We start from the raw sequence: 22,584 nt of genomic DNA, 5'->3' as shown, positions 1-22,584 counted from the left end.
CTCCCCTTGCAAGGGAATAGTAGGCGTGGTTTTTTGCATTTCTGCCTCCGCTGAACTTCAACCTGGAGTTTACCAGCCATCTAAAAGACAAATGGACGGTCAGACCTGCGCGGCCCTGAGGGATGTGGGTCTCTCCAGGTAAGTACCCGCTGTTCTTTCTGCTTTTTTTTGTCACTGAGGGGCAAAAGGCGGAGTGGGACACCCCGTTTAGCAAAGTTCAACAGGGGGGGAGGTAGGTGGCTCTCCTGTTCCTCCAGCTCGTAGTTCCCCCTTCCTTTAAAAAAAACAAACTCACCTGACTAAGAGGTCAGTGCTTCACTTAGGGGAACTCTGGGGATGATGGGTTTTATGGAGGCGGTGACCAGCTGCCCTCAGGAGGGTGAGGAGAAGAGTCCCTTTGCCTTTGCAGTTGTTTGACTGGGAATGGCAAGCCTGGCTGAACTTTTGGGGGAGAAAATTCTCTCAATAGTTAAACATGGATAAACATGCATAGAGTTGTGTGGTTGCACCTTACTTGAAAAGTACAAGATACAAAGACCTGAAACCAGCTGGGTATATTCCTAAGTAAAGTTCGGTTTTCTGTGAGTTGTGGAAACTGGGAAGATTTATTCTGAATGCCCACAAATCTTGAGTGAGGAAGTATTTTTTTTTAAAGGTTGGGGGGAAGAGGAAAATCTGCACTTGATTGAAAGCAAATATAAGTTAGCAACCCTTGGAGGAGAGGAATGTGAGTATGGTATGCTGTGTTGGTGGCATAATAATTCACCTTACAAAGCATTCCTGTTTGCTTGGGTAAAACAATACACCTTAGCTCTGGAAAGGGCAAGTCAGCTCAACTTGATGTAAGAATAAAAGCTTATTGTTGGACTTCTAAGTGTTGAAAGATAGTGCCTGCTCCTTCCTTGCGCATACTGAAAACAAACTTGAGTAGTTATATGGATTTAATGTGATATTTTGCAAGGATTGGGAAATCTCTCATGCAGTCTCTGAACAAGAAAAATGTATTTGCATGTTAATGGAGGAAACAAGTGGGCTAATTATAATCTTAAACTATTTTGGCTTACTATACCGATAATTTAGTGCAAAGCCATGCACAACAGTATTAGATATCTTTGGTTTTATCTTCATTGCTTGGTTTTGGGGAGAGCTATGGAAAGCTAAAACAAATGTTGTGTAACAAGGAAGGTGAAACATTCCTTTTGATTCATTGGAGAATTAAAACCAAACATTTCAAAGGAGAGATGTTTCATAGCATGCAACTTTCATCAAAACTATTTCACATGCCCTTAAATCTGGAGTGGGTGGAGACAATGGTGAACATCTAGGAAGTAGAGTAGTAGTGACAAATATCTTAGAATAATATTTTGATGGAGCTATTATAAATTGTTCAGCAATAATTTAACTAAAAAAATTGTATATAAATTGTTGGGAGCGGTGAGTGCCTCCACCTGTTTACTGGACCCGTGTCCCTCCTGTCTGGTCTCCGCCAGCAGGGAGGTGACAAGTGGCTGGCTCCAGAGAATTGTTAACACCTCTCTTCAGGAGGGATCCTTCCTGCACCCCTTAAAGGATGCGGTGGTGAGACCCCTCCTTAAGAAACCTTCCCTGGATCCAGCCATTTTGAACAACTATCACCCAGTCTCCAACCTCCCATTTGTGGGAAAGGTTGCTGAGAAGGTGGTGGCCTTTCAACTCCGACGGACCTTGGATGAAACAGATTACCTGGATCCCTTTCAGTCAGGTTTCAGGCCTAGTTACGGCACCGAAACTGCCTTGGTCGCGCTGACCGATGATCTCTGGCAGGCCAGGGATAGAGGCCATTCCTCTATCCTAGTGCTTCTTGACCTCTCAGCAGCCTTTGATACCATCGACCATGGTATCCTTCTGCAACGGTTATGGGAGGTGGGAGTGGGAGGCACCATTCTAAGGTGGTTCTCCTCCTACCTCTTGGACAGGTTGCAGTCGGTGTTGGTTGGGGGACAGAGATTGACCCCTAGGCCACTCAAATATGGGGTGCCGCAGGGTTCGGTCCTATCCCCCCTCCTGTTCAATATCTACATGAAGCCGCTGGGTGAAATCATATGTCGGCACAGGATTAAATATCATCAATATGCGGACAATACCCAATTGTATCTGTCCGCCCTGCCAACTCAGTGAAGCAGTTGAAGTGATGTGCCAGTGCCTGGAGGCTGTTAGGGTCTGGATGGAAGCAAACAAGCTTGCACTCAATCCAGACAAGACCGAGTGGGTATTGATGTTGCCTCCCAAAGATGGTCCCGACATACCATCTCTTAGCCTGGGGGGTGAAGTTATTCATCCCTCAGAGAGGGCTCGCAATTTGGGTGTCCTCCTGGATCCACAGCTGACGTTAGAACATCATTTGTCGGCTGTGACCAGGGGGCCTTTGCCCAGGTTCGCCTGGTGCACCAGTTGCGGCCCTATCTGGACCAGGAGGCACTTCGAATGGTCACTCACGCCCTCGTCACCTCAAGACTGGATTACTGTAATGCACTCTACATGGGGCAGCCCCTGAAGAGTGTCCGAAGACTACAGCTGGTCCAGAATGCAGCCGCGCGAGCAATAATGGGTGTAACTAGATACACCCATGTTACACCTATCCTCCGCGAGCTGCACTGGCTTCCCATAGGTCTCTGGACCTGCTTCAAGGTGCTAGTCGTTACTTTTAAAGCCCTACATGGTATTGGACCTGGCTACCTGAGAGACCGCCTCCTGCCATTCAATAGCAATAGCAATAGCAATAGCAGTTAGACTTATATACCGCTTCATAGGGCTTTCAGCCCTCTCTAAGCGGTTTACAGAGTCAGCATATTGCCCCCAACAACAATCCGGGTCCTCATTTTACCCACCTCCCAATGACCAATAAGATCACACAGGTTGGGCCTCCTCCAGGTGCCGTCGACCGGACAATGTCGGCTGGCGGCTCCCCGAGGGAGGGCCTTCTTTGCAGCTGCACCGGCCTTGTGGAACGAGCTACACGCAGAGATCCGGACCCTCACCACTCTCCTGGCCTTCCATAAAGCGACTAAGACCTGGCTGTTCCGGCAGTCCTGGGGCTGTTGATTAATTTCCAGCCCCACCTGATGGAATGAATGTTGTCTTAATTTTTTAATGTTGTATTTTTAAATATTTTAAATGTTTTTACTTTGTTGTGAGCCGCCCAGAGTCCCAAGGAAGTGGGCGACATACAAATTTTATTAAAGTTCAAAGTTCAAAGTTACTTCTTAGCAGGAAGTCCAATATTTTTTCTTTGCATTATCCCATTTGACTGAGTGTTTTAGTACTCTGACATACTATTCTTTTTTATTGGGGATATATTTATTGGGTTTCAGTCTCTCATCAATTAAGAAGACAAGAACTGCAAAGCAGGTGGTTGTGCAAATATCATAAGTATTTTTGGAATGTATGTGTGATGCTACCATTGTGAATTTCTTGTTAAGAACACTTATCAAGTTTTAATATTAAGACTGCCTAACTTATTTAGAGGGCGAGTGCTTGCGTGTTTCAGTAAAGTACAAATGCCATAAGCAAAATACCTGTTTACTCAGAGGTATACTCACAGCACTAAAGAAACCTTATATAGCAGTGACTACTCTTGAGGGTCCACATTGGCTGTTTCTACTTCCAAGTGATGCTTTTGAAATCTACTGGAACATATTAGGGATTTCTGCACTGAGAAGCAGACAGATGGACTCTCGCCTTTATGATGGGCTTTTGAGACACTGGAAAGCAGTGGGAACTTTTGCTACTTCTAAGTACTTCCAAGTCCAATAAGAAATTGATTATCTTTCCTTGAGCCTCTTTATGCAGGGTCAGGTGCTGATAAATCCTTCAAAGAAATGGAAACAGTGTCTGTGTGTGTTTGTGTGTGTATGTGTGTGTGTTTGGGGGGGTTGTTTCTGTTGTGTAAGATTGGAATATAACTTATTGGCCCTGGATTTTGAGGGTGGAGGGAAGTTGCAGAAGCTGAAATGCGGTTGGGACAGACTGGGGAGTCCTATGTTTTCTCTATTTTACATTTTCAGAGATTATATACAGTATAAAGAATTAACAGTTGCACCGTTTGTACTTTTTGTTTGTGTACACAAAACAAAGAACAGGTAGTTCAGCACATGACAGCCTGTCAATATGAAAATATTCTGAAACAAATAGGTATTGTTTCTGGTGCACATAATTCTAAGCCCAAGATCTTAAGAGGGTGACCAATCCAAGTAGTTTCCCCTCTACATACACAGTATATTGTATATTATACTCTACAACGTGGTTTAAATAACAAAGGCAAGTGTGAGAGAGCACACTGTTCTGCAAATAATCTTACTAGCCTTTTGTATGGTCTTTATGTTTAGTGGTGTTAGTAGTAGCACCAAAGAAATTATATTTACAGACTCCATTTTCCTGTAGATTGTGGGATGAATTTATTTTTTTAAGCAACAGGCCAGAACCTGTTCATATTAATAAGTAGGAAATCTGTTGGACATCAAGCTTATTTTAAAAGGCTAATTATGTGGAACTCTTTTTAGTAGTCTGGATTATGGAAGAATTGCAGGAAAATATTATATAAGACAGAAACAAGCTAAAATAGGGGTGGTGGTAGTGAATCAATTTCTTGTTTATTGCCCAAGTTTTGTTACAAACGACTCTAACTGCTGCCTGTTTTTTTAGCAATAATGATTACATTGAATATGATATGAATATATAAAGCATGTGATATGGTTCCAGGATCAGAGCTAGTCTATATTTGAATGGCCTGAAGGTGTGTTAACATTCAAGGAAGCTAAAGCTGTAATCTTGGAAATTCTGTTCTTGGCCCTCTAAGTACTTGGAAAATAGACCACCTGTGAACCATATGTAAAACCATCCTGATTTCCATATAGAAGAAAGTATGAAATAGGCTTGTATAAATTGTTTGGTGGGATTTCAAAGCATTGGAAAGTTGTGGGAGTACATCTGCTTCATTGACCAGATCTGGAGGAGTGTTCAGAGCCCTGTAAAATAACTTGCCTAGCTTTAGTACAAATGCTAGGACTGCATGGTACTTTGGATTCTGGTCCAAACAAAGTTCTGAAGAGAATTCAAGACTGTAAATATAGTACCCAGCCACAACTCTTTAAAATAGATATTTCATGAATCCAGGAAAAAGGTGCCACTGCTTTAAAAAGTACCAAGTAGATGCTGTGGGCTTTCCATTCCTATATTTTCAAAAACAGTGCATAGCCCTAACAAACATTATTATTTAAAGAATTTAAATTGTTGCCACTGCTTTGAACTTAAATTCAGATGTATAGATGCCTCTTTTTTTCGGTGTATTTATACCTCTATCTTGACTGGGAATGCTGATATCATCTTGGCCACTCCCTCCCCGTCACATGACTGCCGAGCCACTCCCATTCAGTCAAATGAACTGCCAAGCCATTTCCACCCGGTCACATAGCTGGCAAGCCACTCCCACAAAGCAGGCCACACCTACAGAAGAGGTTCTAAAAATGTTTGAAACCCACCACTGTTATCAACCCACAAGGAGGGGATACTTGCCTAAAAGCTCACAATTCGGGAATAATAGGGGGAAAAACCCCTGTGCTTTCCAAGCCCCATTTTGGCCCTGGAAAGGCTCCTGCACCAACCTGGAAGCACCCCCCCCCCAAAAAAAAAGCCTGCAACTGTTTGAAGGCTGAAGGAAGCCTCCAACTGAGCCAGGAAGCACTGGTGGTTGGAGGACAGGCCATTCACACTCACTTCCAGCCAGCCGGAGTTTCCTGCACAATGTGAGCGCCCCCCACCCCCACTGCATATTCATGCATCCCCCACCCTGGCCCTCCACAAAGGCCCGAAAACCAGCTGGCCAACAGGAGGTGTGCCTGCATGTGAATCCTAGTGGAGCTGGGCTGGGGTGGCTGGCGTGCCGGGAGGGGACGCTCTGCATGCCACAGGTTCCCTATCACGGCTCTAATCCTTTCAATTCTTTTTCAGATCAATTATTTAACAGCTTCAGAGGCTCTGAGTGATAAAAGCAAATTCCCCTTTTTCCACCAGATGAACCTCAAAGAAGGAATCCAGTACCCAGCAATTGTCCAGCTGCTCCTCCACTTCAGATGGACCCTGATTGGCCTCTTTGCTTCAGACACAGAGAAGGGAGAGAATTTCATGAGGACTTTTACTCCTATGCTTGTCAGGAATGGAATTTGTGTGATTATATCACAACTGTTATCAACAACTGGACATACAGCAGCCCTCAGGAATTTCCTCTCTACGTGGAGACAAGTCAACGTCTTTGTTCACTTCATAGAATTTGATTCCATTTCAGACAGAATTCTTCCTTTCCATTTAACACTTCTGCATCTGCCAGGACCCATTGAGGGGAAAGTCTGGATCTTCACAAATTTTGCAGCATATCAAATAAAGAAGCACAGATTTCTCAAATACATCCATAGTATTTGGAACTTTGGTTATCTGCCAAAAGAAAGACCAATAGATGATGCCTTTAAACCCTATTTCTTTGTGGAAGTAAAGTTTCAAGATCATTATTTTCATTGTTCTCTTTCAAAGAATGTCTTTTCGGTCAAAGGCCGTAGAAGATGCACCCAGAAAACCCCACTGGAGACCCAGGAGAAAAGGGACAGAAAAAGGGCCACAAATTACTACCATTATTACAGTCTCACAAAGACTCTGGCCCAGGCCCTGAGTGCTGCATATTCCTCCAGATCGAGAAGGGGAAGGAAGGTGGATGAAAAGATCTTGGGGTCTCCAATGCTGCAGCCATGGCAGGTATGGGGTCCCAATATGGATCTATTAAACTTAGGTCCTTTGGAGAAGGAATCCAGAGGAGAAGGAGGGGAACCATCTCAACAGATCTGGCCAATTTAATTACTCAAGGAATTAATGGTTCCAAAGAGTAGATACCATGGCATTTTTTTATATTTAGCACTGCTAATTGGGAAATGCTGTATTCTTTTTAAAATAAATTCCTTTATTTGTGAGTTTGTGATTAGCCTGGTGGAATTCCACCTTTCTTCTGTCCCCATTGCACGTGGGTCTGTGTGCAGCTGGACAGGCAGCTAAGCCCCCCTATTCTCCTCCAATGAAAGGGAGCCTGGCGTGGGTCTGGATGCTTTATTGGGAGAAGAGGGCAGGTGAAACTGAGGAGATGCAAATAGTGGAAATCAAATAGAAGGATGAGATAGGCAGCATTAACTAACAGCCAGCAAAGAAGCAGCTGGAACCTCTCCAGCGATGCTCCATGTTAGGGACGGAAGCTGTCTCCGGATGACGAGGGGTCTCAATCACAATGGCTGCTTCTGTCTTCTCCAAAGGCTGACAGAAAATGGAGTCTGGCTTCAGACCTTATAGGCTTATCTGCCCCTGGCCACTAGGTGGGGCTAGAGCAACAACAGCACAACAGTTACCGTATTTTTTGGAATATAAGACACACCCTTTCCCCTCAAAAACGAGGCTGAAAATCTGGGTGTCTTATACATCGAATACAGCATTTTTTGCCTCCCAAAGCCCCCCCCTTCACCAATTGTCTACTTTATCTACATTATCTATATTATCTACTTTATACACTGTATGTGTATGTACACACAGAGAGAGAGAGTTCTTCTAAAACTATACACATTCAACCTCACTTATTGTGTTTGGAAAAACACACCCAGAGTTCACTTTCTGCCACACATTTAACTATCACTTCTGCACATTAGAACATTACACAGGCCTTAAGATGTTCTTCCCTAGCCTGCACATGACTGTTAGAGCCAGGAGAAGTTATGGATTGAATAAAATGTGGCAAAGCTCACTTAACAATGCTCTTGCTTAGCAACCAAAATGTTGGGCTCAATTGTCATAAGTCAAGGACTGTCTCTGCCTTCCTCTGCATGTCAGCCTTGTCCTAGTAAACACCTTCCCTTTTCTGGCAATTTTCCTCTCTGTTAGACGCACTAAAATAATCCAGAGGATATAAGGTCTCCAGCTGGAGCAGGGGGTTGGACTAGATGGCTTCCAAAAGAGAGGGGGGGGAAGAAAAAAGAAAAAGAGAGTGAGAGTGAGGAATCAGAAGCTTTTCAACCTTGTGGGCCGCCTGGGAGGAGACGGAAATGGGGCGAGGGCCTCTCCCTGTTTCCTCTGAATCTCCCTCCCTCTTCCTCAAGTTTTTCTTTCCTCCCATCCATTCCCTCCCCCACTCCTGAGAGCGAGGCAGTGCTGCTTTGCCTGGGAATTTTCTGGGCTCTGGAAGGGGCTGCAGGGAGTTGGGGGGGGGGGTTCCCAGAACTTCTTTGGGAGAAGCGTGTGTGGGGTGTCCACTGAGGGGCTTTTAGACAGAGGTGTCTCTGGCCAGGGGGGAAAGTGGAGTGGCTCGGGTGAGCCAGGAGGGATGATTGAAATCGGTTGGATGAATCCTGCCCCACTCTGGTTGGACCTGGCTGAACTTTCCTCCCTCCCTCCGGTCACTGCAGCCTCTCCCCCAAAACGCTGCCCAGTTATGGGCCCAGCCTGATCTTCTCTGCAGTATTCAAGGTGGGGGGGCTTTTTCCTCTGTTTGGGGGTAGAATTTGGCTGCAGAAACGCAAATGGGTGGGCAGCCTTGGAGGGCCTGTTCACCCTTTCCCTTTTCCTCTCAGCCCTGCAAAACCACAAATATCCCACCTCCAAGCAGCAACTGAGACTGTTCAGGGGGGAGGAGTGGGGCAGGAGAAGATCTGAAAGTTCCCAATTCCGCAGCAAGAGGTGTGGGGAGGGGGAGAGGGTAGCCCTATTTAGCCATGATTGCCATCAAAGCAGATGTTGGGGAGGGGGTCAAGGAGGAAAGGGGTCCCCTGACTCTCCCTCAGACCCCCAGGAAGGAAGGAAGGGAGGGAAGGAGGGATGGGAGAGGGACTGAAAGGAAATGGGAAAGAATGAAAGGATGATAAATGGAGGGAATGGGAAGGGAAGGAAAAAGGAAAAGAGAAAGGAAAGGAAAGAGGGAAAAGGTGAAGAATGGTCGCTGCTGGAGTGGTCGGGAGCAGCCTGAGGTGGGCATTCGGGAGCAGACCAAGATGAGCAGGAGGCCACGGCAAAGACAGGCAAACAGGCTGGGCTGTGTGGCCACATGGTCGAAGCAAGGGAGCCAAAGAGCAGCTGCAGCTATGACTCTAAGGCACCAGCCAAGGCCTCGAGGCAAGTAGTGGTGGGGCAGGGTGTGGCCAGGTAGAATTTTTACTACTGGTTCACTTGAACCGGGCCAGACCGTCTGAATCCCACCACTGGCTGTATCCTCCCTTCCCCAACTGAGAGATTGTTTCAATTGGAAAGGGGGCTCCCAGATCTTCCTCTTGATCTTCAGCTCCTCTCCTTGTTGTCTTTCCTCAAGGCTAAGAGCAGCTCCTTTCAACTCTTCCTTGGGTTCCTTGTCCTTCCCTGAAGTTCATATAGTTTTTGTGCAAATTTCCCTCCATGTGTGATGCCTGCAAGGGGACCTGGTCCTTGAGTTGGGGTCTCCCCAAACCAGAACGTTCACTTCCTCAGATTCTTATGGCTGCATTTGCCTTCTTTCCATGGACATCACCCTGCTGATTCAGATTCTGTTCCCACTTAACTACGATTTTGAGATCATTTTCACAAACATACATATCAAATTTGGTATCCTTCATGTTTCTTCCAGTCCATCATTAATGTTCTTATATGAGACTCTATTGTTAATCAAGTCCTAATAGATGAAAATCAGATACTTTTCTACTGTTTTTTACTTACGAACCTTTCTTTGTTTGCTAATCATAAATATTGTGTCTGGAAACTTGATATTCCTCTTATAAAATTTTATTTTATTCAAAAAGGTAAAATACAAGTTTTAGAAAATAAAACTATTACAAAGTCAAAACAAAACTACATAAAACATTAAAAACAGACAAAGACATGCATATTCTCTCCCCAATTGAATGCAATACAGCAATAATAGTTTCTCCCACTTGCAAAATAGGCCCACAATTATAAACTATATATCTACTGGACTTGTCATCTATCTGCTGTATATAAAAAACATAGTTAAGGGACTTCCTGGGCGGGACCTTGCTGATGGTGGTAGCGTAACTGAGCTGCCCCTGGGTTTCTGGTCGCGTTATCTGCCTAGATACCTGGTAGATACCTCATTCTTCAGGCAAAGAAGAGCGAGAGAGAGATCCAGCTGGTAAGAGCTTTTCTTTTGAAGTTTGCAGCTTTTTTTGCTGCGAATAGAAGGGGAGGCCAGCCGAGGCTGAATCATATCTCCGTGCCGGAAATCCCTAGCTGTTTTTATTACGGCACAAAGTAAGGAACCTCCACTTAGGACAATATTTGAACTATTTATCTGAAATTAATACAAGCAGAGTCCGTACCTGAGAACCTTATCTGCTTTTTAAAAAAAATCCTAGCTTCATTTTTTACAAGAGCTTCCTTCGTGCACTTGGTTTTTTTTCTTAAAAAATAAGCTCCTAAAATGGCGATTGTGCATTCTCCGTAACAATGCCACATTCCTAATTCTTCGGCAAAGAACAGTGATAAAAAAGATCAAAGGAACAGCCAGCCAGCAGTTTCTTACTAATTAGTTTCACTTCTCTGAAGAGCTTACAAGACTTTTTTCTTATCAACTTTTAAAAGTTTTAAAAGACTCTTTGCTAATATAGAGACATTCCAAACAGAGGTGAATATGCTGAACTGTTTTGTTACAATGCTAATCTTTTGAAACCTTCTGCAAACTTTCTGCAAAAAGGGAGGAACAGTTGGCTAGCAGTATCTTATTAATTAGTTTCACTTCTCTGAAGAGTTTACAAGACTTTCCTCTTATTAACTTTGCTAATATATATATATTTGATATAGAGAAGTCCAAAATAGCACTGAATATGCCGAGCTGCTTGTTACAACGTCCTTTTCTGAAACCTTTTGAAAAACCCCTAAGAACAAATAAAGGGGTGACTTAATACTTTTTTTCTCGTAAGCTGCACAGCGGGCCAGTAGAGTTTGATTAATTGCTTGAAGAAAAGATATAATGGCATCAAAATTAAATCCTGGGCCGAAACTTCCTCCTAGGAGCACATCCCCCATACCTGGCACAAAGTTGCAGCTTCCACCGTCTATGCCCCCTATTGGAGATTTGCTAACGAAAGAACTTTTTTTGGAAACTTTTAGAGAATTTAGAGAGCAGAACTTAGAAACTTTCAGAGAATTCAGAGAGGAGATAAAGAACGAGATGAAAGAGTTTAAGGCGGACTTATATGATAAGCTTGATACTAGGATTGCCAAAATAAATGATGATATGCTGGGACTTGTAACTGTATTGACAGAACATGTTTCTGGAATGGAAGATAATCTAGAGGTTCTTAATGAAGCTAACACCAATTTCACATCCAAAACTGAAGTGGTGCAACAAAAAGTTGAAAACGCTGAAAAACAAATTATTATGATACAGTACAGACAGATGGAACTTGCATTAAGAGTCAGGGGGCTGCGCGAAGACAAGCAGGAGAACTTGAAGCAGATTTTTTCAGAGGCTTTTGACCATCTGGTGGGAAGACCGGGGTCCAACTTTGACTGGCAGATCGATAAAATTTATCGCGTTAATTCTTGGGCAGAAAAACAGAAGCAACTCCCCCGAGATGTAGTTATATACTTTGCCACAAGAGAGTTCAGAAACATGATACTGCAAGAGTCCTATAACACCAGGCTTCAAATTGGTGGACAGGATTTGATTGCCTTGAAAGAAATACCACCTCAAATGCTAAGAGCCAGGAGAGATTATGCTTTTCTAGTGGAAGAACTCAGAAACCGTCAGATACAGTATAGATGGGATGTGCCATTTGGTATTATAATTACATTTGACAAGCAAAGATATTGTCTCAACTCTGTATGGAAAGCTCGAGATTTCTATCACAAGATTCTGAAGGTGGGACACCCTGAATCATCTGGATCTGGAGAAAGACCACGAGAAGGACAAGATAGACAGCAAACCACACAACTATCAGACAAAACGCACCATTTCCTCCTCCAGGAAGGGCAAGGGGTCATGGAACAAAGACCTAGCCGTATGACTACCAGACGAATGGAAAAACAAGCTACAATGCAACAACCTCAACAATCACCGGCCATTGATCAAGGAGTTACAGCAACAAGGTCAGAAGCCATGGGAGGAGCTAGGCCAAAGGTTAAACAGGCCATGCGGGAGGCTCTAAAAAAGCTTCAGGCAACCAAAAATGGCAACTAAGATTTTGACATGGAATGTCAATGGACTGAACTCTCCACAGAAGAGAAAGAAAATATTTCACTATCTCAAACAGTTCAAGAATGATATAATTTGTCTGCAAGAAACTCATATCAAATCAACTGATCAAAAATATTTGTTGAACCCCAAACTTGGTCAACATTTTGTGACCTCTGCTACGGAAAAGAAAAATGGTATCGTTGTATACTTAAGAAAAGACATTAAGGCTGAACTAATTGAAGCAGATGCCTTTGGAAGATATATCGCGCTAGACCTAATCTTAGAAGGGAAAAAGACATTACTTTTGGGAATTTATGCTCCTAATCAACAGCAAGATGGATTCTATAGAAACCTTCATGCTAAATTAGTACAGTGGGACTTTAAGTCTTGTATACTATTGGGTGACTGGAATGGCGTGATTGACACTAAAAGAGATAAAAAGACCTCTCGCCCAAATACTAAAATCCGAGCTGAGTTACCCAAACCTTTTTTTGACATGATGGACGACTTCGAATTGAGAGATGTTTGGTGAGAAAGAAACGCAGAGGAATATGACTTCACCTTTTTTTCTGATAGGCATCAATCCCTTTCAAGGATTGATTTTATACTAATCACTAGTGATTTACTTTCTAGGGTGAAGAAGACAAAGATTGCGGCGAGGGTCCTTTCGGATCATAACCCAGTTTGGATGGAATTGGGAAGGGTAGTGCAGGCAAGAAGGTCTTGGAGGCTGAATGAAAACTTATTCAGATATGAAAAGTACATTAATGATTGTAAAAAATTGTTATCTGAATACTTTGTTCTGAATATGAATAAGGGTACATCTATGGAATTTGTATGGGATGCAAGCAAAGAGTATATGAGAGGAGTACTGATGAATATAAACAAAACACATAGACATAAACAAGGGCAAAAACAAAAAGAATTGGAAGAGGAAATTAAAGGGAAAGAGTTGGAATTAACATTGAATCCAGGTGATACAAAGGCTAAGGAAGCAATCACCATATTAAAATCCTAATTTGATATGTTGATCTCTGACCAGGTAGCCACTAGTTTATTATATGCAAAACACAATACTTTTTGTAATGCAAATAAACCGGGCAGATGGTTAGCTTATCAGATTAGGAAAAAAAGGAAAATTCGAAATGTAACCAAATTGAGTTATAGAGGGAAGGAGGTGTTTCAACAGGAGGAGATTCAAAAGGTATTTCGGGAATTTTTTACAGAACTGTACAAAGGGGACAAAATTAAGGGTTTAGACATAGACAAATACTTAGATAAAGAGAAAATACCCCTAGTTAGAGAAGAGTACAGACAAAAGTTGAACCAACCAATAACCTCAGGGGAAATCTTGCAGGTAATCAAACAACTAAAGTTAGGGAAAGCGCCAGGCACAGATGGCTTGACAGTGGTTTACTATAAAAACTTACAGTTAGAAATGGTAGAACCTCTTAGAGAATTATTTAATAAAATTCAAACAGAAGGTAAAGTGCCCCTATCTTGGAAGACAGCGTTTATATCGTTGATACCCAAAGATGATCAAGATATTATCCAATCAAAAAATTATAGACCTATCTCATTACTTAATGTAGATTATAAAATTTTTACTAAAATACTAGCAAATAGGTTAATGGTGGTTATTCAACAATTGATACATACCAACCAAACAGGTTTTATACAGGGGAGACAGATGAAGAGTAATGTTAGACTAATCATTAATGCATTAGAATATTTGGGGAAGAACAACCAAATCCCTGCTGCATTCATATTTCTGGATGCTGAGAAGGCCTTCGATCGAGTTAATTGGCAATTTCTGTTGAAGATATTGCAAAAAATGCAGATTGGAGATAGCTTTTTACGGTCAATTAAAGCAATATACCAACAGCAAACAGCTCAAATCATAGTTAACAAAAGCTTAACAGAATCTTTTCAAATCAGAAAAGGTACAAGACAGGGCTGTCCTTTGTCCCCACTATTGTTCATTATAAGTTTGGAAGTATTATTGAATAAAATATGGGGCATGGATGGTCTAAAAGGGATCAAGATTAGGCAGCAAGAATACAGAGTCTGCGCTTTTGCGGATGATTTGGTCATAATATTGTAAAAAACCGCAGGAATCTAGTATGGTTTTAATGAACATGATTAATCAATATGGTCAAGTGTCTGGTTTTAAAATAAATTTAGGAAAAACCAAAATATTAGCTATAAATATGAATACTAAACAAAAGGAAGAACTAGGAGGGATGCTAGGATGTGAGGTAGTTAAAAAAGTCAAATATCTTGGGGTCAATATTTTAGCCTCAAATGGGAAACTATATAAGCATAATTATGAACCACTTTGGCGGAGTATACAGATAGAGATGAAAAAATGGGAGAAATTGCACTTATCTTTGCTGGGTAGGATAGCAGCAGTGAAAATGAACATTTTACCAAAATTTTTATTTCTTTTTCAAATGCTACCTATACTTAAAAAAGATGCGAATCTTTTAGAATGGCAGAAGGGTATCAACAAATTTGTATGGGCTGGAAAGAAGCCGAGGGTAAAGATGAAAATAATGCAAGATGTGCGCGAGAGAGGAGGCTTGAAATTACCTAACCTAAAATTATATTATGATGCAGTGGCGCTATCCGCAATTAGTAATTGGACCCATTTAACCAATGATAGAATACTGAATATCGAGGGACATGATCTGCTATATGGTTGGCATGCTTACTTGTTATTCAATAAAAAATTGGATAAGAACTTTAAAAGTCATATCTTAAGAAATGCTTTATTGCGGGTCTGGAAAAAATATCAACATAAACTAAATGATAAGTTACCCATGTGGGCAATTCCTAGACATGCAAGTGAAAATATGAATATAGAACAAAAACACGATAGAACCACTTACAGACAACTTCTCACTTTGGAAAGGGGGGTTCTACAACTAAAATCTTTAGAGGTATTGAAAGAGGAGAAGGTAGTTCAAACATGGTTTCAGTATGGCCAATTACAGGCCAGGTGGAAAATAGACCAAAAAGCTGGTTTTATCCAAGTTGAGGATAATTTGTTTAAACAAATAAGAGATCAAAGCTTAATGCATATAAAGAGGATATATAATGTACTAATACAGATGGATTCGGCAACGGAATTGGTTAAAGATTGTATGATAAAGTGGGCTCAGAATATTGAAGAACCAATAATGTTGGACACGTGGGAAAGAATATGGGTAAGAAATGTGAAATTTACACAAGCACAAAACCTGAGAGAAAATTTTTATAAGATGTTTTATAGATGGCATTTAGATCCTAAAAAGCTGGCTTCTATGTATCCGAATGTACAGCCTAAATGTTGGAGATGTGGTTCTCTCGATGCTACATATTTTCATATATGGTGGACTTGTCAAAAGGTTAAGGCATTTTGGATAAAAATGTGGTGGATCATGCAAAATATCTTTAAAAGAAGGATAAAATTTACTCCTCAGTTATTTTTACTAGGTATATGTACTGACTTTACAGCGGTAGAGACCAACTTGGTTCTGCACCTAATAACGGCAGCAAGACTGTTGGTGGCGCAATACTGGAAGAAGGAAGACTTGCCTACAACTCAAGAATGGACATTGAAAGTTACAAACCTAGCCGAGATGGCTAAAATATCGGCATATCTTAAAGACCACTCAAATGAGAGATATAAACGAGACTGGGAAAAATGGATTGACTATACACAAAACAAATACGGGACTAAGAAATTCCAGATAGCCTATGCTTAAGATTAGGAATAATTTAAACTGCTTAAAGTTTGTGCAACAGCAAGAAGCTGAGTTCAACACAGAGATGTTATTGACTTTCTTTTTTAAAAAATTTCCTTTGTCTTAATATATTTTAGACTGTGTTTGTTAAAAAGCTACACCATGTATGGGCTCCGGGAAGTTGGGGGGGAAGGGAGGTGGGGTCTTAGGGGGGAGGGGGGAGGGGGATATATAGTATGTGCTAGATTTTAAAGTAACACGATTGCACTTGTATACTGTTGCTCTTTAATTCCAGTGTAAAAATCGGACAAGCTGAATATATTAATAGATAGTAGGAATACACCGAAGGGAGGAGTAGAGGGATAGAAGAAAGAGGGGTAGAGAGGGTGGGAGAGAGGAATGGAGGGAGGGTGAGAAGGGAGGGAGTGTATTGGGAGAGAGGTGTGGTAGAGGGGGAGGGGAAGTAGGGTAGAGGGGAATGATGGTGGGAAGACGGAAAGTTGGAGGGGGGCGAAAGAAAGGGTGCATGGAGGGTCGAAGAGGTACATTGGGTTTCTATTTTGGGGGTATTATTGACAAGAGGAATGGCTGTGTTTATTGTTTAATGTTATATGGCCCTGGTTCTGTACAGTATATGTGTGACTGTACGAAAATGAAAATGGAAAATAAAACTATCTATACAAAAAACATAGTTAACAGGCAATCCAACAATAAAGTTAAATTTCAAAACTTCAAATTTGTCTGTTATCTGCTATTGTATTTAACTCACAGAAAATTTCTATCACAGACCAACACAATCACTACCTCTGATACATTCATAATCTGTCCAGGGATAAACATCTTTGTTTGATTCTTATAATAAAAATACATTTCCTTAAAATTTTAATTAGAATCTTTCCCAACAACTGCTTTCCATTCCCCAAAGTTATAGGATGTCCTGTAAATGCAAAGACAACTCTTAAGACTTGTTTTCCAGTTAAATAGGACAAGTCCATTCTCCAATCTCCCTCACTCTTCTTGAAAGAATCCATTTCATCAGTCATCGTTCTGTCCACTTTGAGTCTTCAGGATCCATGGCCTCTCCAGCCATCTCCAAGCAGCCTGCCTTCAAACCAGACTCCTCCTTCAGGGATGCCAGCAGCAAGTTAAGTTCCAGTCCATCCTTCCAATCCATCTGATTCAACAATTGTTGCTTGCTTCTGATTATCGCCTTTAAGTTGATTTAAATCCATTGTTATTTTATCAAACTTTTAAAATGAAGTTTCAAATAAGGCTTCTAAATTGAAAGACTTGATATTCTTTAAATCACATCAAATTAGCTTACTCTAAGATCCTATTAATTACCGTATTAATGACAACATAGAATAATTGATGACCAAAGGCAAATTTGTATCCATCACTTTTAGGTTTCATAAGAAAGATTAAAAAGGGTTAAAAATTATTTGAGTATCATTTTGAAGACAGTTTTAATCCACTTAGTTATAATACCATCCACTCCTCAGGTTTCTAATCCTATCGCAAAATTATTTCAGAGTCCTTTACTGAAATCCAGTTCTATCACCTGAGTCCCCATAATCTATTTAGGAAGTGTAATGATGTGTGAGAATTATTTTTGGGATGAGGGGAAGAGAGGCTGCCTAGGGAAGGATCAGAGAAGAGGGGAGAATCCTGCAGCTGCATAATGGGAGAGAAAGAAACTCAGGATCCTCACTAACTTTTCAGACTGAGAAAAGAGCTGGTGGGAGATTTGTTCTTTCGGATCTGCAAAAAATTTTTTTAATATCGTATTACAATCAAGTAGAATTAGCACATTTAGAGAAGTTTTCCATCAGGATGACCAGAGAGAAGTTGACAACTTTCTTCTTGATCAACCCATGCTTTCTGGGAAACCTGTTGTTTTCAAAGAGTTTCTGGATCATCTTTTTTTTCTCTGTTCATTTTCTTTGCCATTTGCTCTAGAATGTTCCCAATAATTGACCAATTGTGTCAATTATATTTTCTTTATATTTTGTCACTAAATGATTGACAATTTTTTCTCCAACTTTTTCATTTACTTATGAAGACAATGGTAGGATTTAATATTTAACAATATTTGGAGATTAGACAATTGTAGAAGAAAGATTCAATGTGGGATAAGAAACAAAGTTTTCTGCTTTTCAAATTCCTGGATGTTCCCATTCTAGTTTCATCCCTTTCTGAAGAAGAATGATTTTTGGAATATTTCTGATATTAAACTGTACTTGGGCCAAAATGGAGAGATAAAAGCAGATCTGAGCATTGATGGCTTCTTGGTTCTCCCCAAGGAGGATCCCAGGGAAGAGACTCTGGCATATTTTCAAAAAGAGAGACTTTCTATCAAACAAGATGTTCTTTCAGGGCTAAAGTTTCTCAATAAGGTGAGATAAATTTTGGTGTCGTTTCTCTGTTTTCCAAAGACTGAGGTCCCATTTCAAGTGGGCAAAGCCGAGAGTCTCCAGGGTGGTTGGCATCCCATGCCAGTTGGTGTTATCTGATTGTAGTTCTTCAACAGACGGGACCTACAGTGAGTGGAGGGGCTTTGCCATGTTTTATGGAAATCTTTCAAGATCTTACTGGTCAGAGGTTTCTTTCTTCATCACAGTTGTATTCTTTATTGAAAAATCCAATGGGATAGAAATTTCCTAAATCTTTTACAATAAATTTTATTCTCTGTTTTAATATGAATATATCATCATATGTAAATCTTTTTTTTCAATTCCATCTCCGCTGAGTTTATTAAGTAGAAAAGTCCTTTATTGTAATGTTAAATGCCAAAAGCAAAAGGGAGGAACTAAATGAAGAATCTGCCAGTAGTTAGTTATACTTCCTGCATCTTCTTAGTAGTAGTCAGGTATTTCATATTTACTTACATGAAGACCAGAGGCTATTTGGCTAATGTCCGTGTCTATCTCTATTTTCCATGAATGTTGACTACTAACACATTTTCTTTGGCATTCTTCATTTTTCTGCTCAGTCCCTGCCTCAGTCCAACTGTGCGGAAAATTGTCGTCCTGGATTTGTCAAGAGGGCTCGAGAAGGAGAGCCAGTTTGCTGCTATGACTGCGTTCCTTGTCCGGAGGGGACCTTCTCCACTCAGGAAGGTGGGTCACACTGAACTGGATCCATCCAGAACCTTTTCATGAAAGTGCAAGTTAAAAGACACAAGCTCACCTTTTTAATTTTTGACATGCACAATTTCTTATCTAAAAGGAAGTAAATCAAAAGGTCTTTGAAGTGGGGGCTGGGAAGAGATGGGAGGAGGGGATGGTAGAATGAGCAAGTTTTACTAACAGCAGAAATATCTCTCGTGCTTTCTAGTCTGCATATGTGCTGCTAAGTTCACCTTTCTCGGAAGATCTGAATTCTTTGAAACTTGATGAATTGTTTTAGGTCTACCTTCTGAAAGACCTTGCAATTCACTGTATATTGGATCCTCCCCTTGAGGTTCTCTGAAAAGGTGTCACTGGTCCATAATGTGGTGCTGTGGATAGTTATGGGGGCAACTCATTGCACAAATATTCTGCCAGTCATGTAGATCAATCAATCAATCAATCAATCAATCAATCAATCAATCAATCAATCAGAGTAGAGCAGGAAAGGACCTTGGAGGTCTTCTAGTGCTACCCCCTGCTCAAGCAGGAGACCTGATACCATTTTAGACACGTGACTGTCCAGTCTCTTCTTAAAAACATCCAATGTTGAAGCATCCACAACTTCTGGAGGCCAGCTAAATATTTAGGAGGAAATTTATTATTAACATGTAATAATGTAGCTTCCTATGAATTACACTACACATTGCACCGGAAATAATTAACACAGTAGGACTTTCCTCAACTTCATATGCCTACTGTAGCTACTTTTTCAAAAAATTACATCCTTCTTATGCTATTTTTAATGAAAAATAAAAGGAACAAAATATTAAAGAAAATCGATTTTTGATTTCTCAGATGCAGAAAAATGCATCAAGTGTTCAGATGACAAATATCCAAATGAAGCCAGAGTCCAGTGTATCCCCAAAGTTATAGCCTTCCTGTCTTATGAAGAACTTCTGGGCATCATACTGGTCTCTTTTGCCCTGCTCTTCTTCCTAACTACAGTCATTGTTTTAATTATCTTCATTAAAGATGGAGAAACTCCCCTTGTCAAAGCCAACAACCGGGACCTCTCCTACATCCTCCTGGTCTCCCTCCTGCTTTGCTTCTTGTCTCCTACTCTCTTCATTGGTCAACCAAGGAAAGCCACCTGCCTTCTCCGACAAACGGTTTTCAGCATCATTTTCTCAGTTGCCATTTCTTCTGTCTTGGCCAAAACCATCACGGTGGTGTTGGCTTTCCTGGCCACAAAACCCGGAAATCGAGTGAAGAGATGGTTGGGGAAGAGCTTGGCTAACTCCATCATCCTTTCTTCATCTGCTGTCCAACTTGTCATCTGTTCCATCTGGCTGGGAGTTTCTGCTCCATTCCCTGACTCTGACCTCCACTCCCAGCCTGGAGAGATCATCCTGCAATGCAATGAAGGGGCTGTTGTCATGTTCTACATCACCCTCAGTTACATGGGCTTCCTGGCTGCCATCTGCTTCACTGTGGCTTTCCTGGCCAGGAATCTGCCTGGGGCTTTCAATGAAGCCAAGCTGATCACCTTCAGCATGCTGGTCTTCTGCAGTGTCTGGGTGACTTTTGTGCCCACCTACCTGAGCACCAAAGGGAAATACATGGTGGCTGTTCAGGTCTTCTCCATCCTGGCCTCCAGTGCTGGTCTGCTGGTCTGCATCTTCATCCCCAAGTGCTACATTATCCTTCTGAGGCCAGACCTGAACACAAAGGAGCATCTCACAGCCAGAATAAATGTAAAAGCATGATATATAATACCTTTATGATATTGGAAGAATTGTTAATGTTTATTTTATTTGAAAGGAGATATTCTTTCCATTTAGACAATATGCAGGAGTCAAAGAAAATATTCATATGTTTCAAAATAGGAAATTATTGAATTGTTTTAGCTCCCTTCCCTTTCAACTTAATAAACCTTGCTGAAAGTCATTCAGAGGAATTTGCTGTTCAGCAACAGCTACTGAATTTGACACCTTTTAAAAATAATTCAGGCACTTGTTCCTACAGCTAAAAGTATGTCTGTGTTTGTTTGTTTGTTTGTTTGTTTGTTTGTTTGTGTGTGTGTGTGTGTGTGTGTGTGTGTGTGTGTGAGAGAGAGAGAGAGAGAGAGAGAGAGAGAGAGAGAGAGAGAAGAGAAGAGAAGAGAAGAAAAGAGTTCAGGAAGAAGCTGTGGGAACCAAGAACCAGCCTGGTTGCCTCACCCTCTCCCTGAGAATGCCAGAATGATGTGAAATCCCATGTTTGACTGGCTGTCAGTTGGGGGGGGGAAATCGAATATATAATTCTTTTTTGATTTCCTGATAAAAACTCCTTTGCAGAAAGGGTTCAGCAGAACAGCTGTCTGGGATTTCAGTTTGGGATTGTTTTTGTTTTGGTATGAACTTCACACCAAAAAAAAAAAAAGAAAGAAAATAAAAAAATGTGTAAAATTTTCACTGTATTTTTTTTTCTTTGATCAACCAGAGAATTAAAATAGCAGTTTTCACACCCTTTAATTTCCCACTCTACAATTTCTACCTAAAGCATTTTCTCTGGTCCTCTTCCTAGCTTGTCTTGTCTGTGAAGGGCTGGAGAAGATGTCCAGCGAAAGTGGACCTTGAGACTCTCCCCAGGAGGAGGTTGAAGGGATCCTGTCTAAAGGCAGCCACATCATTGACATAGAGCCGAGGTGGCGCAGTGGTTAGGGTGCAGTACTGAAGGCCACTACAGCTGACTGTTATCTGCAGTTCAGCGGTTCTAATCTCACCGGCTCAAGGTTGACTCAGCCTTCCATCCTTCCGAGGTGGGTGAAATGAGGACCCAGACTGTGGGGGCGATATGCTGACTCTGTAAACCGCTTAGAGAGGGCTGAAAGCCCTATGAAGCGGTATATAAGTCTAACTGCTATTGCTATTGCTAACTGCTATTGACCAGGTCACAAACCTTCAATGCTGTATAATATCCATCCAGGTCCAAGAAGGGGCTGAATTAGGGGGTGGGGGACTTTGAGGTTTCTAGGATGAGGCACCCATGGAAGCTGCTCTGCTCCCCATCACAGAGATTGCTGATCAGTTGGTAATCAATGTTTAGGTCTATGAATGACTCCTAATTGGGAATAGGATCCCTTTGCAATTTCATTTTAAGGTGGTAAGAAAAGAACTGATGGACCAGAAGAAGGTCAGTGTAAGATTTACAGGGACTACACAGAGGCCTCTGGTTCTCCCACAAGCAGAAGGCGGCAGAGACTTATGGCTTTGCTCAACATGGAACGGACATTTTTGCACAATTTCACTTTCTTCCATCACACACCACAATATTGGACACTCGGACATCTCACACTCTAGGAATCCCCAATTCTCGTATCCCAAATTAATCTGAGAAAATATTTCCAACTTTCACAGCCCCATTCAATAAGAACTAAGGTGGGACTGGAACTCAGGAGTCTCCTGGTGATTGGCCCAAAGTTCCCCAGGAAGTTTTCATGCCTAAGGGAGGATTAGAACTTTGGCTTTTATTTGAAGGTAAATAA

At 41.4% G+C, this 22,584-nt stretch overlaps 1 protein-coding gene across 1 annotated transcript in view; it reads left to right on the top strand.

Moving 5' to 3' along the window:
- Positions 1-21,676, top strand: part of LOC148042499 (vomeronasal type-2 receptor 26-like) — a 44,560-nt gene extending 22,884 nt beyond the window's left edge. Inside the window, exons 3-6 of the mRNA XM_087702412.1 lie at positions 5,986-6,780; positions 18,132-18,344; positions 18,941-19,067; positions 21,624-21,676. Of these exons, the coding sequence (XP_087558538.1) occupies positions 5,986-6,780; positions 18,132-18,344; positions 18,941-19,067; positions 21,624-21,676 (1,188 nt within the window). The remainder of the gene's footprint in view (positions 1-5,985; positions 6,781-18,131; positions 18,345-18,940; positions 19,068-21,623) is intronic.
- Positions 21,677-22,584: the final 908 nt, after the last annotated feature.

This window comes from Thamnophis sirtalis, unplaced genomic scaffold (assembly GCF_051295495.1).
Source record: "Thamnophis sirtalis isolate CommonGarterSnake01/CBP01778 unplaced genomic scaffold, rThaSir2_p1.2 scaffold_15, whole genome shotgun sequence".
NCBI lineage: Eukaryota > Metazoa > Chordata > Lepidosauria > Squamata > Natricidae > Thamnophis > Thamnophis sirtalis.
Note: the sequence above shows the minus strand (reverse complement) of the source record. Positions and strands in the feature narration are given on the sequence as shown.